The following is an 18172-nucleotide window of genomic DNA, read 5'->3' on the forward strand; positions in this document are numbered from 1 at the left end:
CTTTAAAAAATTACCTATTTTGAAGAACCAGAGAAATAATTGCAGTTAGCAGCCTCAAAGTGGGACCACTTTCATCAGCCAAGGATTACCATTGGTCAAACAAGATCATCCCCCTTCAAAATCCTGGTTAAGATTCCTACTATAGGGGCGGCTAGGTGGCACAGTGAATAGAGCACCAGCCCTGGAGTCAGGAGTACCTGAGTTAAAATCCTGCCTCAGACACTTAATAATTACCTAGTTGTGTGGCTTTGGGCAAGTCACTTAACCCCATTTGCCTTGCAAAACTCCTAAAAAAAAGATTCCCACTATTTCTAGAATAGCATCCTAATCAATTTAGTAAACTTAAGCAGAAACCCCAAATGTTATTCTAAGGGGTATTTTGCTTTTGCTTCTCTTTCTCTGGTAGCCTAGTCTTCCCTATTCCATGGGGGGTGATAATGTGACCTGGATCAAAGAGTTCATCTTGCTGGGACTCTCTACTGACCATCAGATTCAAGTTGGGCTTTTTGTCCTGTTTGGATTCATCTATTTACTGACTTTACTGGGCAATGGGTTGATTATTCTTCTGATCTGGCTGGATGCTCGACTGCACTCCCCCATGTACTTCTTCCTCTGCAACCTCTCAGTCGTTGACATCTGCTACACAACCAGTGGGGTTCCACAGATGCTAGCACATTTTCTCATGGAGAAAAAGACCATCCCCTATACTCGATGTGCAACGCAGCTCTTCTTCTCTTTGGCATTGGGTGGAATCGAATTTCTACTATTGGCAGCAATGGCTTATGACCGCTACGTGGCAGTCTGTGACCCTTTGCAATATGTCATGGTCATGCGGCGAGGAATGTATGTGGGCCTAGCCATAGTCTCCTGGCTCATTGGCCTGGCCAATTCAGCAGTAGAGACAGCAGTCACAATGAGCCTTCCTACATGTGGACACAATGTCTTGAACCATGTAGCCTGTGAGACCCTGGCTGTGGTGAGGCTGGCTTGTGTAGACATCACCATTAATCAGATTATTATTTTAGTATCTAGTATCATAGTGCTATTGGTGCCCTGTTGTCTGGTTTCCCTCTCCTATGCTCACATTGTAGCAGCTGTCCTACGTATTCGTTCCTCTGAGGGACGTCGCAAAGCTTTTGGGACATGCACCTCCCATCTCACTGTGGTTTCCATGTCTTATGGGATGGCCCTGTTCACTTACATGCAGCCCCGTGCCAGTGCCTCAGCTGAACAGGACAAAATGGTCGTGTTATTCTATGCTGTGGTAACCCCTATGCTCAATCCCCTAATTTACAGCCTCAGAAACAAGGATATGAAAGCTGCACTGAAAAAAGTGATAGGAAAGAGTTCAGTCTGAGGAAAAGAGAAAGATTATAAGGAATCATGCTGACATTTGGAAAGATACTTGGGGATATGTACAGTGGGTACTTAGAGGGAGAATGCCAATATTGACTTTGGATATTTTGAGAAGTGGTCTGGCATCATGGCAAAGAGCCCACCTTGCTCTACTTGTGTGACCTTAAACAAAGTGCTTAACCTTTCACTATACATCAGACTCCTCAGCTGGAAAATGAAGAAGCTGGACCAAATAACATTTGAGGTCCTTCCCAGTTCTACGGCTATGCTCCTATTTCCTATCATCTCATACCATTTTCAGGTCAGTAGTAAGACCTTTTTTTTTGCAAGACATGATCCCTCTTCTGTGCTCACATTGTTGCAATTCTCCTTTATAACAAATTCACCCAAAGATGATGGTGCAATACCTTAAGACTCCTACCTTCTACTTCACTATTGTCTTCACATCCTATGAGATAGCTCTTTACACCTATACACAGCCCCATGACAATGATATTGCATTATAATGCATGTGTGTTTACCTGCATATGTAAGTGTGTGTGCAGGAATATTTACATAAATACATATATATACAAATATCTCTTTTGATCCTTAAGACAACTTTTTGAAGTAGAGAAAGCAGATATTATTAGCCCCAATTTTTAGATGAGAAACTGAGTTCAAAAAGGTCAAGTGCCTTTTCTAAGGTCTTAAGTAAGAGACCAAGTTAGGTCAGAAATTCAAGTCCCATATATTTTCCATGGTACCGCACTGCCTCTCCAATAAATGAGCAACCATTTTTATTGTTGAATACACCCTACTCCCAAATATTAGAACCCAGTGATGAATAGACATCAAGGTTTAAGGAACAGAGAGGAAATTTCAATAAAATAGAATTAACAGATAAATTCTTAGAGTATGCCTCCTGGGATGGTCTAATAAACGTATAGTTGAAAGAAATGGACACACAAAACAACAAATACAAATTCTTGTCCTGAATCTCAGAAACATTCAGGACAAAGAAGATCCCAGCCATCTAAGACAACCTTCAATGATGATGTTTCCATCTCATGATAATCTCCTGGGAACAGAAGATAATAGAGTTCTTCCTTCTGGTGTCAGTATGAGACATGTAAATGGTAATGTGTGACTCCATCTCCTACCTTCACTCCTATTCCATGGCTATAATAACCTGAGACCTCTAGTTGTGGCTAGTGGTTATTTTAGGAATAGTCTTCAGTGCTTTTGTCTTTATCTAAAAACATCTTCACCATCTAGATCAACCTATTGAATAGACAAAACCATTTTGAAAAGATTCCGTGTTTATTTTCTAAAACTGTGCCTATTCTCCTAGGTTCAGTTCTCCTAGATCCTTATCTTCTCTGAAGTATTTTAAAAATACTTTGTCTGTGTATTGAATTTTATAATGCATTATGTACTTTTGTGCACATTAAGTGATTTAATCCATCCTTAGAAATAATTGAAGAAATTGAGATTTAGAGAAATGTTGTAAATAGAATTTGTGGTAGAATCAGTACTTCAACTCTTCTAATTCCAAGTCCAATAATAAAACCTAGCACTTTAAAGTTAGAAAATTGTTTTATATAGGGCATCTCATTTGATATTTACAACAATTTGATAAGGTAAGCATTATTATTATCCCCATTTGACAGATGAGGAAACTAAAGCTAAGAAAGGTGAAGTAACCTTCAGTGTTAATAGATATGTATCACAATTTAAACTCCATCTTCCTGACTTTGTCCACCAGAACCCCTAGCTGACAACATATGACATGTGTGTATTTTACAGGTACATGGAAATCAGAAACAAAAGAAAATAAAATCAGGAAGAATGAGGGATCTAGAAAATATTTCTTAGATCATCTTTAAGAGGGAGGAGTGAAGACTGAGAGGAAGAGATGAATGCTCTGAGGTTCCTTTGAACATTTTTCATAATCCTCATGACCCAAGTAGTATTGTTCCCATGCTTCTATCAAGAAGGATCACAAAAAGGCTATTTCACCCTCTCAAAATATCTTCCTCCATATTATTTGAAATTTTGCCACTGAAAAAAAATCCATCTGACTAATGAGCTCTTTTAAAAAAAAACCAGATAATCCCTGGGAGGTTTGTTGTGGGGTATGTTTTTAACTTTCATTAATTCATACCTCAATATAATTGTGTTCCATTGGATAGTTTCCCTCCTTGGTACTTCTTAAATAACATCTGACATCTGAGGAATCAGGTAGATTAAAAAGGGGAGAAAAATTCTAGAGAATTGTCACATCAAGGTTAGCAGCTAAATTACACAGTGGTTAAGAGCACCAGCCCTGGAGTCAAGAGGACCTGAGTTCAAATGTGGCCTCAGACACTTAATAATTACCTAGCGTGACCTTGGGCAAATCCCTTAACCCCAATGCCTTGCAAAAAACAAACAAATACAAAAAAACAAATAATTGTCACATCAGGACAAGGTCAGGTTTGGGATAATGTGGATATTGGAGTATTCAGAAGATTAAATTTGGTCATGGAGTGCCAGGAAGAGAAGAAAAAGGAAAGATTGGGAACAAAAGAAATTTGAAGAAAAAAAATGGCACTGTCAGTTTTCTCTAGCTAGAAATCACATTCATGACCAATCCAGGCCCCTATCCTTTCCAAATTTAGAAAATGTCAACTAGACAAGCAATCAATAGCTATAAGGAAAAAATTGCTCTGAATCAGTAATAGAGAAAACTAATTAAAACAATTCTGAGGTTCTACTTCACCGCCACCAAATTGGCAAAGATAACACAAAAAAGATAATTGTTGGAGGAGCTGTGAAATCAACAAACTGGTGGATTTTTAGAGGAGTTAGGAAATGGTTAAACTATGCTGGAAAGCAAAGTGGAAATTTGTCCCAAAAATCTAAAACCATACATATTTTTACACATTTATTTAATCTACTATGCCTATACTCCAAAGTGAACAAATAAGGGGGAAAAACTTGTTTATATGAATATACATGTGTATATTCACCTGTATAATTATTTGAATATGTGATCATATGTGTATATATATATATATATATATATGCATGCAGTTCTTTTTGTTGAAGAGAACTGGAATCAAAAAGAGTATCAGCTGAAGAATGGCTGAATAAAACATTTTAAATTCCTAAAAAAAATATTTTAAATGATTAGAAAAGAATATTTCATTGTAAGAAATGATGAAATTGCTTTAGAGAAACATGTGAAGACTTCTATGAACCACTGCAATACTCAAACATATAATATAAACAATGCTGCAAAAAAATAACCAATTTAAGAACTCCAATCAATGAAATAACTAACAATAATTCCAGAGAATTGATGATTAAGCAAATCTGAACAGAGGTCATAGACACAAAGTGCATAAAGAAATGGCAATTCCGAGGCTTTCTTCTGTTTGAACATATCTATTTGTTACAAGGTTGTTGTTTTTTTAAATTTGTGGAAGCAATAGTGTCTCCTATCCTCCAAACAGCAAAGGAAACAAAAATAGGATCTTAAATTTATGCAGAAGGAGGTTCAGAAATGAATTCAGGATAGGTTTTAAAGCAACATTATTAAGTTTATTATATATACACAGAAATATACAATTTTGTGTTTTTCTCTAAATTTCTATGTATTTTTAAGATCCTCACATATATACAAGCATATTCATATCTTCATATATGTATATGTAAGTTCTGTGTATTATGGACTCACCAGTTCACATGTAATTATTTTTAAGTTCTATTTTGTACACTAAACTTTTCTTTATAATAGTCATTAAATTCAGAATTTAAAAAAAGTATAAAAAAATGAATCTAGGGAAGAACAAGCCATGATAATGTGATGAGGAGGCTAAGGCTAAGCGAGGGAGGAGAAGAACTTTTATCCAGTTAATCATTTAGATCCAGACGTGACTTCTGAGTTATTGACACTATTATTAAAGATCATGGAAACTGAACAAGGAACTATCAGAACAGTCCTTTATTTTCAAAAAAAAAGAGAAAAGAATAGAATCCACAAGACCATAGGCCATAAAAAAAGAATCCAAGACCTTGACTTAGATTCCTCAGAAAATACATTTTTTGTACTCTGAAACATTTATTGGAATTGCAAAAAATTAGCGTGAACATAAACTCAAGGCACACATACCTATAGATATGTCCAGATAGCTCTTTTAAGAGAGATAAGTCTATGAGAGTTAATGTGTCTACACAACTAACCCAAGAGAGGGGAATGGTCAAAAATCAGACCTATCAACATGGTCCTTTCTTAAAGTCACACATTGGAGGAAACTGAATTCTGGTTCTCTTTATATATAGTTATGTATTATTCTCAAACCAATTATTAAAGAGGTCAATGAATACCTAAAAGGGAAAGTGGCGGTTTTCAAAGAATCATAAGCTTTGGAGATAAAAGAATTCTCAATGATCATCTGGTTCAGAGATGTCAAACATGCCACCCCATGTTGCTCACAACATTCCTGAGTGCCATCCAAACAGATTAAAATATCACTGAGAAATATTTAACAAAAATACATCAAAACATAAATATCATTAATATATGATTTTGCAGTTATTCTTATGTATGATTTAGTAACTCCCATTTCTATTTAAATTTGATACAGCTGATCTAATCCAACCAAGAACCAGTATAACTTCAAGAACATACCTTTCCAAACTCAGCTATTTCATTTTTTTACAGATTTACCAAACTGGTAAATGATAATAATGCTATAGATATTATCTATCTAGATTCTAGCAAAGAATGTGATAAAGGATTTTAATTATGCTTATGGAGAAATTCGGACTAGATAATAGTAGTTTTATGGATTCAGAAATAATTGAATGGCCACACTATGATTCAATGTCAATGTAACTAGAGATGTCTAGTAGAGCACCCCATAGGTCCATACTTACTTGGTCCTGTTTTGTCTCATATTTTTATCAGTGATTACATCTCAGAAAATTCGCAGATAATACAGTGTTGAGAGAAATAACTAACTGGTTGGATAAGGAAGATCATTAGGAAGTCAGTCACTAAATGAACTTTAATTAAACACTTGTTCCCCCCATTAAGCTTTGGGGACATAAATACAGTTAAAAAACACAGACCCTGCTCCCAAGGAGTTCACATTCTAATAATTTTAACAAGACAATAACTATATAGACATTAGGTTTATACATATATCTTCCAAAAAATTCTCGATTTATCCAACTATTCCACATCAGTGAGGCAACACAATGCTCCATTATGGCGATTTTTGGTGATACCTTTGCAAGACAATCTAGCTAACCTGTCTCTTGATCTAATCATCAATAAGAGATTGAATTGTTCCACTCAGCTCTGCAACCATAATTCTGGTGGAACCCAAAGACTTTTGGTTTCTCAGAAGCTGCCCAGAGGGTCACAGGAGTAATGCTGCTGGATCACTAATCGGATCATTTATAGTTGGAACGAGGATGATATCTGATCATCTCCAGCTCCTTGTTAGTGTTCTTTAAATAAGACAGTTCTTGCATGTACAGAATCCAGATATTTTCACTGTCTATTTCCCTTGCCTGGAATTCTCTCTTCTCATCTCCACCTCCTGACTTCCCTGACTTCTTTTAAATTTCAACTAAAATTTCGCTTTCTCCAGGAAACCTTTCTGAATCCTTCTCATTTCCAGGGTCTTTCCCCCAGTTGATTATTTCCAATTTATCCTCTCCATAGCTTGCTTTTACATAATTGTTTTCATAACATCTTACTCTTGAGACTCTGAGCTCCTTGAGAACAAGGATTGCCTTTTGCCTTTCTTTGAATTTTGAGTACTAAACAAAAGTAAATACTAAATAAATAAATAGTAAATACTAAACAATGCCCAATACATGGTGAGCACTTAATGTTTATCAATTGAATTTCTCAATGTTTGTTTAAGAAACAAATGAGCTGTTAAACTTTTATGTTCCTTTATGATTTGTCAAGTGTCTTAGCAATTATATGAAGAAAAAGAAACTATTAGTGACTGTGAAGGACTAGTCATACTGTATTTGTAAGATAGCTGCAAGATGATAAAGTATAAAAGAATATGCAATTTTGTCATCCATTAATAGGACATTCACCTGGGGAAGGTATTTTTAACCTAACTAATTCATAATAATGAATTTGAAGGAAAACAAATAAAAAGATCCTCTTGTGGAATTTACACACATGGAGCATAATCAAGGACTGGGAAACTTTGAGGATATTGTTTGGCATATTAAAAAAATTAACACAATATATCATAGACACACTGTAAAGACACACCACATTTCAACATCAGAGAGAATGCCACAACTTAAAATATGTTAGATGATGCTTTCAAAATAATTAATTTCATAAAATCAAGACTAATTCTTAATTGTTTCCCATTTTATGCAAAGAGATGTGCATCAAGCATGATAAACTTTGAACATGCACAGATGCTAGATTTCCTATGGGGAAGTTATTACTCTTCTATGTGAATTTAGAAAAGAGCTCGTTGTTCTCTTTACCAATCATTCTTTTCACCTAAGGGAATATATGAGGGATCAAGTGGTATCGCTATATGAATTGGCAAACTTAGCAGATGCTGCTTCAAAAACTAATGAATTCCACACAGCATTACAAGGTAAGAATACAAATATGTTTAATGATCAAAATAAAGTAAAAAACATGTTATTGAAAACTAAAATTTTGTAACCAAAGAACTGAAAGGAATGCTGAATTCTTTGTGACATTAACTTTTTTATGAAAATAAAATGTCTTTGCATCAGCCTATCAAAAAAAGACATCAGTGATCTTGTGAATTTTTTAAATGACTTTCAATAAAAATTTTTCATGAATATTATAATAAATTTGATTGGCAGTCTATTTGATATGCCTTTTTTCTCTGCTAATAAATTGGAAGTTGATAAAAAGAAAATTGCATTGACATAATAGATTTTAGATTACAACCATTTAAAACTAATTGTCTCAGAAACTTTTGGCTAAAAATAAAATAAATTTTAATCACTCAGCAGAACTTCTAAAATTATCCTTTAGTTGTCTATCATTTATTTGTGTGAGCAAGAATTTTATTCTTATTGAAATCCAAAATATGAAATAATAAATTAAGGTAGAACAAGACAAAATTGTGTTTTTCTGGTACTGAACTAAATATTGTGAACCTTTATACAAATAAATATAATCTAATATTCTAGTTAATATATGATTATTACATTGTTAACTTCCAATTTGTCACTTATTTTTAAATGTTATTTATATTCAACAGAATTATAAAAAAATTCAATCAGAAGTCTTGGAGATCATCATAATCATATGAAGTCTTACTGAATTACTTCTTTCAATTCTTATAGAATATCCCACATAAAATATTTTAGCTGTTTTATAATTAGAACTTTTAATTTTACATTTGGTATTCATAAAAGTAAAAAAGTATGCTTTTAAATTATATTATGCATATTTTAATTTTGAGTTTTTAAGGATAAAAATTAGCATTTTAGTTATAATTAGTACTAATATAAAATTACCTTTGGTACTGATAATACAGTTTTTGGTTATTATTGAAAGAAGGTCAAGAAACAAAAGATTGGGGACTCCCTTGTCTAGTGAAAAGAACTGAACTCAAAAGAACTGAATTCAAATCACAGTTCTGTAATTCATTACCTATCTGGCTTTGGAAAAATTTCATTACTCTTGGTTTCATTTTCCTCCCATATAAGATAAAGAGATAAGACTAACAAATGACTTCTAAGATCCTTTCAGGTCTATATCAAAAAAGTTTCTCTCTCTCTCAATAAAAAAAAAAACTGTTCCATGAAATTTACTCACAATGACTTCTTCCTAATAGCTGACTTTGCCTTTAACAACCCAAGGTTCCTAGAGCCTGCCTTCCTTATTAATGCCCTACCAAGATCTCCTCACATTAATGAGATTTTTTATTTTATTTTTATTTTATTTTTTGCAAGGCAATGGGGTTGCCCAAGGCCACAGAGCTAGGTAATTATTAAGTGTCTGAGGCCGGATTTGAACTCAGGTACTCCTGACTCCAGGGCTGGTGCTCTATCCACTGCGCCACCTAACCACCCCTCACATTAACATTTTAAAGAACTTCGATCTTATCCAGAAGTAAATTTGTTTAAAATAACATTCAAAGAAAAATGTTAACAGCTTTTTTGAATACAAAAATAAAGTAGTTTCATCATACAGACATTATGACAGAGTAAGCATCAGCAACATTCTTGAATACTTAGTTTTTGGACTGACAACTCAGGGGTGACCTTTCTATTTGAAGAAAGTCAATGAGGTTATTTCAAAAAGAAAGAAAATGTTCTTTGAAAGCTGCATGATCTTTTTTTCTCTTCTTAGGAGATTAAGACACGATGACAAGGGTGACAGCAGGACAACCAGAGTATTCCACTGATAATCCCCAAAAGTCAGAATAATGGACAGTCTCCAGAATGCCGAGGGGAGATCCCTTGTGGTGAACTCAAGGGAAGACAAGAATATGAACAGGCATAGAAAGCCATCAATAAGGCCATTCTGGAAGTTAGGCACTCTCAAATTCATGGAATCAGAGATTTAATTGAATATCTGAATGGAACAAATGAATGAGGAAAATGTTTAAGTTCCATTCAGACTTCAGTGAGATGAGAACTTGAATGTCAAAGGATATGCTCCGCTCCAGTCATCAGTAGATTTTCTTTGGTATGGTGTATATCTTAGCCAGGAAATGATGTCCCCTTCTCTTTCCAGAAGGTTTTTGGCAAAAGAAGAAGCTTCATGAGTGTAGCTCCTAGTTGAGAGTTGCCAAGGATAAGGATAAATGGATGAATAGATGTGCTTGTGTAAATCAAAATTTGCCACGGCCAGTACCAGGTACCCTCAAAGCCAGAAAGCATAGCAACATCAATGATCAAAGACAGAAAAGAAAGTGCATAAAGCACGAGGAAGGAGACCAGAGACCTCAGAGCTCTTGTGTGAGCCTGAGTACTAGGATCCTGGGTATTGTGGGCACTACGCTGCATTCTCCAGGAGTGTCTCCGCAGAGAGGTAATCAGCAGAACTGTTGAGACTACAAACATAGAACAGGGGATAGACAAAGAAATGAGTTTCAAAGGGAGAAAATAGTGGATTTCTTGGGTCTTAGCAAAACTATTTAAACTTATGTTCCCAGAGAATGTCCCCTGCAAGAAAGTTTGGTACAAAGCAATATTTCCTATAAGAAATAGCAAGGTGCCAATGAAACAGATAAACAGGGAGCTAAGTAAGAACCAGGGCATTAGTCCTGGGACTCTCCACTTCAGCCAAAGGAAAATGGGGTGAGTGAAGTTCGCAATCTTCACACAGAAGAGGATACCAAGCCAAGAACCAAACCAGAATGTGGCTGAATTCAGAAAATCCCAGTAAATCCCAAAGTACAGGCGGGTTATGGGATATTGTAGGTGGTGAAGAAAATAGTAAAAATCCTCGATCATTCCAACCCACTGCAGGCAGAAGCGGGAAGCGCCCAAACTCATCAGGATCATGTCACAGGGAGACAATCGGTGGCATCGAACCCACTCCCTTCCCAGTACCACAACAATGAAGCCATTAGCCATGATCCCCAGAGAGCACATTAAGACATAGAAGACCATAGCAAAGATTATAAATGGTCCCAGCATTTCAGTCTCTCCTCCAATTACTGTTCTTGTTTAAGACTCTGCTGGTCACTGATTTATGGAGCTCCTTGTTGCTTGATGAGAGGTGCAGGGAGAATGAATACTCTGCCCTTTCTCTCCAAGCTACAGTATAATTAGAGAAACCTGTGAGGTTAGGGAGGAAAGGTCCATGTTGCTCTGTGTGGATGCAAATCTCCACCAGCTTCAGTTACCACTGCTTCCTTCAACTATATGTGATTTGTATACCTTGCCTGGATCAATGAAAATAATTTCTCTGGGCTCCTGTCACAGAAGTCAAACGTTTCTATCATATTATCCTAGAACAACAGATGAAAACTCTTCAGGGGACATCTAGTTCAATGATCAAATTTTTTGAATGAAAAAATTGAGGGCCAGTAGGGTTGTAACTTGCTCAAGATTAGATAGGCATTAAGCATCAGAAGTGAGGTTTGAATTCATATCTTCTCATTTAAGGGTTAATGCTTCTTTCATTTAACCAAACAGCCTCCCCACCATACTCTCCAAAATCACAAACATTCCTCCAGGCAACCTGTCAACATATGGAGTATGGGGATTCCATTATAGGAAGGGCAAGAGAAAGAAGAATTATCTTTTTGTAACTATATGTACCAAATGCTGATTTTCAAATATGAACATTCCTTCAGGAGTGGCCTCTACCTAATGATAAATAAACAAGAAAATAAGAACAAATGATAAACCTGTCTATAATCTCAGTCTTGAAAATGAACTAGGAATCCAAACTTACCCAGAAAAAAAAGGAAGCATGGAAAAAAGTGTAAGCTTCTAAAAGGAAGCCCAATTGGAGTTTGTCAGAGACCCTCATAGAGAATATCACGAAGAAACCAGGCATCACTTCAATAGATCCTGGGAGGATTGAAACCAAGAACAGAATCAACTATAACAACCAGTTTATTCATTTATTTCAGGAAAACTAGAATAGGGATAAATGTGTGAAAGGTCCTTTAAATATTCAGGTGTTGGAAGCCACCAAATGTCTAGGAGGATAAAGGAAGTAAATAGCATATTCATAAAAGGTGGCCTAAAGTCCAGAAGATAAATGATCAGCAAACAATAATGCATAAAAATGAAGAGTAAGTGGACTGTTAGTGGAATACAAACTCAATGAGTCAATAGATGATATAGCAAACAAAAGAGGTATGAGACTTTACATTCATTAATAGAAATATAGTTCCCCAAATCAGGGAGATTTATAGACCCATTGCACTCTACTCTAGTCAGAGAATATTTTAGTTATCTTGTTCAGTTTTCATTGCCACAACTTAGGAAGAATGCTAAAAAAGAGAAGGACCATCAAGCTGATGAAGAAACCATTCCATTTGAGGATTAGCTTAAGTAACAGGGCTTCTTTAGCCTGGAAAAAAGAAAATGGAACAATAGCAATTCTTAAATGTTTGAAGAGCAGTTTAGTTTGCTTTTTTTCTTTTACTTGTCCTGAAAGGGCAGAATTATGAGCAAAGAATAAAAACTGAAAAGGGATAGATTTTGTTTTTATGTAAAGAAAAATGTATTAATAATTAAAAGTATCTCAAAATGAAATAGACTACTTTAAGAGGCCATGACTTTGAAACAATTGAAGACAGAAGATCGCTGGTCAGGTATATTTTAGTTGGGGTTCCTGCTCAGGTATAAGTTGTCACAGCAATCACTGTGATCCCTTCAAACTCCAATCATCTATGATTCAATGAACCTTTGAGATCACAGTGGTTTCAAATTTGACTGTCGACACTTAGAACTAAAAGTGGGAAATAAGTCAGAAAAACTCAGAAATCTAGAAGCTTTTCTAACATAATGACTAGTTAGGCATTGCTCTGCTCTCTGAGATCACAGGAAGTAATGACCTGTGCGAATCTCTATCCTCAAGAAGCAACTGGTAGCACAATAGAGTGCTGAATCTGCAGTCAAGGAGACCTGAATTCACAGCCAGCTTTAGACACCTACTTGCTGTGTAATCCTGGGAAAGTCTCTTAACTGCTGTTTGTCTCAATTTGCTTAACTGTAAAAATGGGAATAATGATAGCATCTGCTTTGCAAGGTTGTTGTGAAGATCAAATGAGATATTTGTAAATGTGCTTAGCATAGTATCTGATATGAAATAGATGCTGTCTAGATGCTTATTCCTTCTTTTCCTTCCCTTTACCTAATGTCAAGGTTTGCTCAAAGTTTAGCTCTGTTTGCTCAATAGGATCAGATTTGTCATTTTTCAGATTCATTTAGTTCATCACTCCTATAAATTTATTTTTGGTTCTAGCCTAGGATTTCCCAAAAGGGGGGAGATAAAAGAGGCACTCAATGAATCATGTAAACTAAGTAAAAGACAGGACAATTTATTCCCATACAGAAATCAAGGACAAAGAGACTCGTGTGTTCTTTGACAGAATGATTTATACAGAATTGATTCCATTTTAAGGACATTACAATATGTTGACTGTCTGGTAGAAAGCCTCATCAAGACAAAATGTAGTCTGACAATTCTACTGATTAGAATGTTACATTTTGCTTCTTCTGAACACAGTCCAATGAAGTGCCAAGTGTGATCCAAGAATATTCTTCTATTCTGGTGGCCTCTCTCTCTCTTTCTCTCTGATGCTGATTCTTCCCTTGGTCACAGATGACATCAGCTACTGTTACTATGGCCACAATTAACCACTAGAGTGGACATTGAACCCAAAGCTTCGCTGATCTTTCAGGACCTTAGGACCTTCTGAAACTCACTAAGTTGCCTGGATGCTTTAAACAGAATTCATTGGAAGAGCAAATCTGGTGGCAACAGGGATTTAGCTTCAGTAACATCTATTAAAGTTGCTGGTCTGCTGTGAGGTGATACACCACCTGTCTCAGCTCCTGCCTCTAGGAACACCCTTGATCTTCTTAGCTGAGAGTCCTGAAGGGACAAACCATTTAATTTGAAAAAATTAGAGTGTTCAAAGCAGAGTGGAGACACCTAGATACCTAGCTAGGAATAATGGCATAGAACCCCAGTTCTATTTTGTTGGGTTTTTGAACTGCAACCGCATTTAAGAGGGATGATTCATATGGGAGCATTTGTATTGTGTTGCTAGAGGTGAAATATTTGGACCACATAGGATGGACAAGAGTGACAGCATTTGCCAAGAATGTTTTCATTAATTAAGAACAAGAGTTGAAGATTTGAAGACAGTCAGACCATAATTCAGTTCATAACATAGTTCAGACCATAAACAGGCTGACTGGCAATTATTCACTAGGCAGTCTCTGGAAAACCAAAGTTTTTAAGTTCCAATGGAATATGGTTGCAGAGCTGAATAGCATAGACCATCAAGTTACAGATTAGCTTTGACCTATTGTCAAAATCTTGGTTTCAAATATCATCATACTGAGAATTTAGACCATCATGAGTAGGTCAGATCATCACCATAAAATTACCATACTGATGATTAGACCATTGAGTGACAGGTTTAGTTTAATCCTACTGTCAAAAGATTATCACCATAAAAATCACCATACTGATGATTTAGACCTTTGGGAGACAGGTTAGATTTACTGCAATGTCACAAATTTGTCACCAAAAAAAAAAATAATATAACATTGCTCTTCTCAGTGTTATTGCACTGCCATGGTGCTTTGCTTACATGGGAGGGACCATATCTAAAAGGCTAAGACCTCCCACTGTATCCAGACCATCATCAAACTAAACTAACAGACCACAGAGTATAGATAGTTCTGGAAGAGGCAGTATAAGGATATCTTAACACTAGCCTCACTTTATTCAACATAATGTGCGTGTCATGCCATCATTCAATTGATGTCATGATCTTCTTTAATTATGAAGAACAACAATCAATGAGAAAAGGAATAACAAGAAAACTAAAGCATCCCCATTTCAAGTACAAATATGTTAGGACATATATGAAAGAAGATATGGAACCAAGAGGGGGATAAGGCTTCCATCATTCTTCCCAATCCCACCCCACTTTCTCGGACTCAGTTCCAAAAGATCTTGCCTTCCAACCAGGAAAGAAAGAATAACACCATTGGGGGAAGCTTAACCTATTAGTGTATCCCCAAAACTCCTCAATCAATTAGGTAAATCCAACCAGTAATGAGTCATAAATATCTAGGAGCAGGTAGGGATGTTCAAGTTTCCATAAGGTCACCAGGAAGATAAAAGGAAGAATACTCACTACTCACAAATAAGACTTATTAAAATCAAAGAATTTGGTCCAGATGACTCCAGAAACAAAACTAGGACAAAGTAATTCATTCAAGACCAGAGACTGTGGGGAGAGGGAGAAGTAGGTAGAGAGATAAGCAATATGGAAGCCTATCTTTCTCTAAATTTTATATGGAAAACTAAGACTAAATTATTGTGGGTTTGTTTATGAGATTCCAGTCTCATATAGTACATTCAATATACTCTGCATCTTGACAATCCACTTGGAATTTTTGGTAAGGTTGCTTCTGTAAATGGGTGAAGGAACCCATTCCTTTCCCATAAACACTTCAAGGCCTGCATAGGTCTGATAGCTGAGTGTTGCCAATTGTCTGGCATGACAGAACACTATGTGCATATAAAAGGCTTCAGTGGACAGAATCAATTTCTCTCCTCTGGTAACTTTCTTTTTTTTTTTCCTTTTTTGGGGGGATTTTGTAAGGCATTGGATTAAGTGACTGCCCAAGATGACACAGTTAAGAAAGTATTAGGTGTCTGAGGTCAAATTTGAGCTCAGCTCCTCCTAACTCCAAGGTTGGTGCTCTATGCCCTGTGTTACCTGGCTTCCCCTACAACTTTCACATGAGGAAAAAGAAATTCATGGGCCTTCAAGTGGGGGGGGGGGGGGAGGTAGCCTAGACCTTTGCCCCTGGTTCCCTTATCTCCTTACCTACTTACCCTGTAACTCTGACTACATGATGTCTCTGATTTATTGTCTTTGTATTTCTTTCATGATCTTAAGTGAAGTGACCTTGTGAGTTTCAAAATCTATATACTCATCACATTTTTTGTTTGAATCAGAGTGATCTGAGAAATTGAGACATTTTTCTTGCTTTCAGTGGATGACCTAATTATGCCAGACCTTTAGAAATTGTCCTTGAAGGGGTGGCTAGGTGGCACAGTGGATAGAGCACCGGTCCTGGAGTCAGGAGGACCTGAGTTCAAATCCGGCTTCAGACACTTAATAATTACCTAACTGTGTGGCCCTGGGCAAGCCACTTAACCCCATTGCCTTGCAAAAAAAAAAAAAAAAACCTAAAAAAAAAAAGAATGAAATTGTCCTTGGGCCTCTATGTGAAAAATAAAGGTTGTTTAAATTATGACCCCCAAAGGTAGCCCCAAAGAGTCATCAACTACACACATCTAGATCTCACTAGGAGAAGGACATTTAAATTAAGAAAATATAAATTGTTTAAAAATGAACTCCCCTGCAGTGGTCTTTCTCCCTTGGCACAAGCCCTAGTTTCTAAAGAATTTGTATTTTCCCTTTCCCAAGACATGGGTTCTTAAACTGAGTGCTTTTAAAAATATTTTTATAATTGTATTTCAACACAAGTATGTTCCTTTGTAATCATTTATGTATCATTCTGCAATTTAAAACATTATCGACTTTCCTGAACCAAAAAAGATTAAGAACACCTGCTTTAGTGTTGAATTTTAAGTATTTCTTGATGTAGCTTAGGGTAATTTTCATGTTCCAGTCCAGTTGCCACAGAGGAGTCAGAGGAATATAAAGCTAGAACAGAGTTTGAAAACCATCCTTTCTAAACTTCTTTGGTTTAGGGACCCATTGTCAGTCTGATGAAGTTTATGAAACTTCTCAGAATAATATTTTAAATAAATGAAATAAAATATATAGAATTACAAAGGAAACCCCTTATATTGAAATAACTATCAAAAATATTTACATATTTTTTTAAGTTCATAAAGCCCAGGTTAAGAACCCTAGACTTAGACAAATCCATTCACTTTATTTTTTTTTTTAGAGTTTTTTATTTTTTGCAAGGCAAATGGGGTTAAGTGGTTTGCCCAAGGCCACACAGCTAGGTAATTATTAAGTGTCTGAGGCCAGATTTGAACTCAGGTACTCCTGACTCCAGGGTCTATCCACTGCGCCACCTAGCTTCCCCAAATCCATTCACTTTAAAGAAAGACTGAGGTCTGAAAAGTTGAGTGATTCATCCACTAATAGACATCTAGGGAATGATTTGAACTCAGGTCATTTGACTCCAATTGTCTCTCCTTTTCATGGAATATAGAAAAGGCACTTGGAGAAAACAAAGGAGGATCCCTCTAAACTTCAAGAATCAGTTATAAGTGCTGGCAGAATCAAGAAAAATAGTACCTAAATGCTGAGAAAAGGAGAAAAATGATTCTTATTAAAAATGAAATCACATTCCTAGAATACATACCCATTGACAGTGGGAAGAGGGAACAGATAGAAATCAGGCTGAGAATTTTACTAAATCAAAAAGAATCAGGGATTGTGAAATAAGCTTCATGCAAACCTGCCACCCTAGAAAGGAGACCTACCATTGTGTATTGTTAACATTTTCAGATACTTTTCAAATAGATGTATTGCCCTTCCAAGAAAAGACAGCTGTTCCTGGAATCCTGCACCTATCCAGAGTGACTCTCCATACACCTAGCTCTGGGGGTTAGTTTGCTTTATGGGATAGTTATTTTATTATCTCTGTATCTTCACAAAGAATGAACTACAGAATTAGAGTCTCTTCTCCCTCTACAAGACAGAGACCTCTGCCCTCTTAGGTGGGACTACACACTCCAACCCAGGTGAGGATTCTGACCTTGACCTGGGTTAGGATGAGTAGAAAGGAAGAAGCAGAACACTCAAGACAGACAGAATGATGCTTCTGAAAGATTAGTCAGTACAATAAGCAGGAAAATAATAGATGTATTCCCAGAAAGAAGCATCTAGAAACAATCTCAACACCACTAATAGAGACTCTAGAAAAAAGACTACCATTCAAGTGTAAATCCACTTAAACTCTTGAGATTTTAGTATGGTTTTCAAACCATCCTTTTATTTATTTAGGAGTAAGTTAGGCTGTTAAGTATTGAATGTAGCTGTTTCCAGATTAAGTAATCATTTAAAGCAAGAAAGAATTTATTGAAGTAAATTCTAGGCCCAAAGTT

At 36.1% G+C, this 18172-nt stretch overlaps 2 protein-coding genes across 2 annotated transcripts; one reads left to right on the forward strand and one right to left on the reverse strand.

The window, feature by feature from the left end:
• Positions 1–424: 424 nt before the first annotated feature.
• On the forward strand, positions 425–1357 carry LOC141494105 (olfactory receptor-like protein OLF3). The gene has a single exon (XM_074195253.1). The coding sequence runs from the start codon at positions 425–427 to the stop codon at positions 1355–1357; it is 933 nt and encodes a 310-aa protein (XP_074051354.1).
• An 8708-nt stretch (positions 1358–10065) lies between these two features.
• Positions 10066–11007, reverse strand: LOC141494106 (taste receptor type 2 member 41-like). Its single transcript, XM_074195254.1, has one exon. It carries the CDS (start codon positions 11005–11007, stop codon positions 10066–10068), a length of 942 nt encoding a protein of 313 aa, XP_074051355.1.
• Positions 11008–18172: the final 7165 nt, after the last annotated feature.

The sequence above is a fragment of the Macrotis lagotis genome, chromosome 7 (assembly GCF_037893015.1).
Source record: "Macrotis lagotis isolate mMagLag1 chromosome 7, bilby.v1.9.chrom.fasta, whole genome shotgun sequence".
Classification (NCBI taxonomy): domain Eukaryota; kingdom Metazoa; phylum Chordata; class Mammalia; order Peramelemorphia; family Peramelidae; genus Macrotis; species Macrotis lagotis.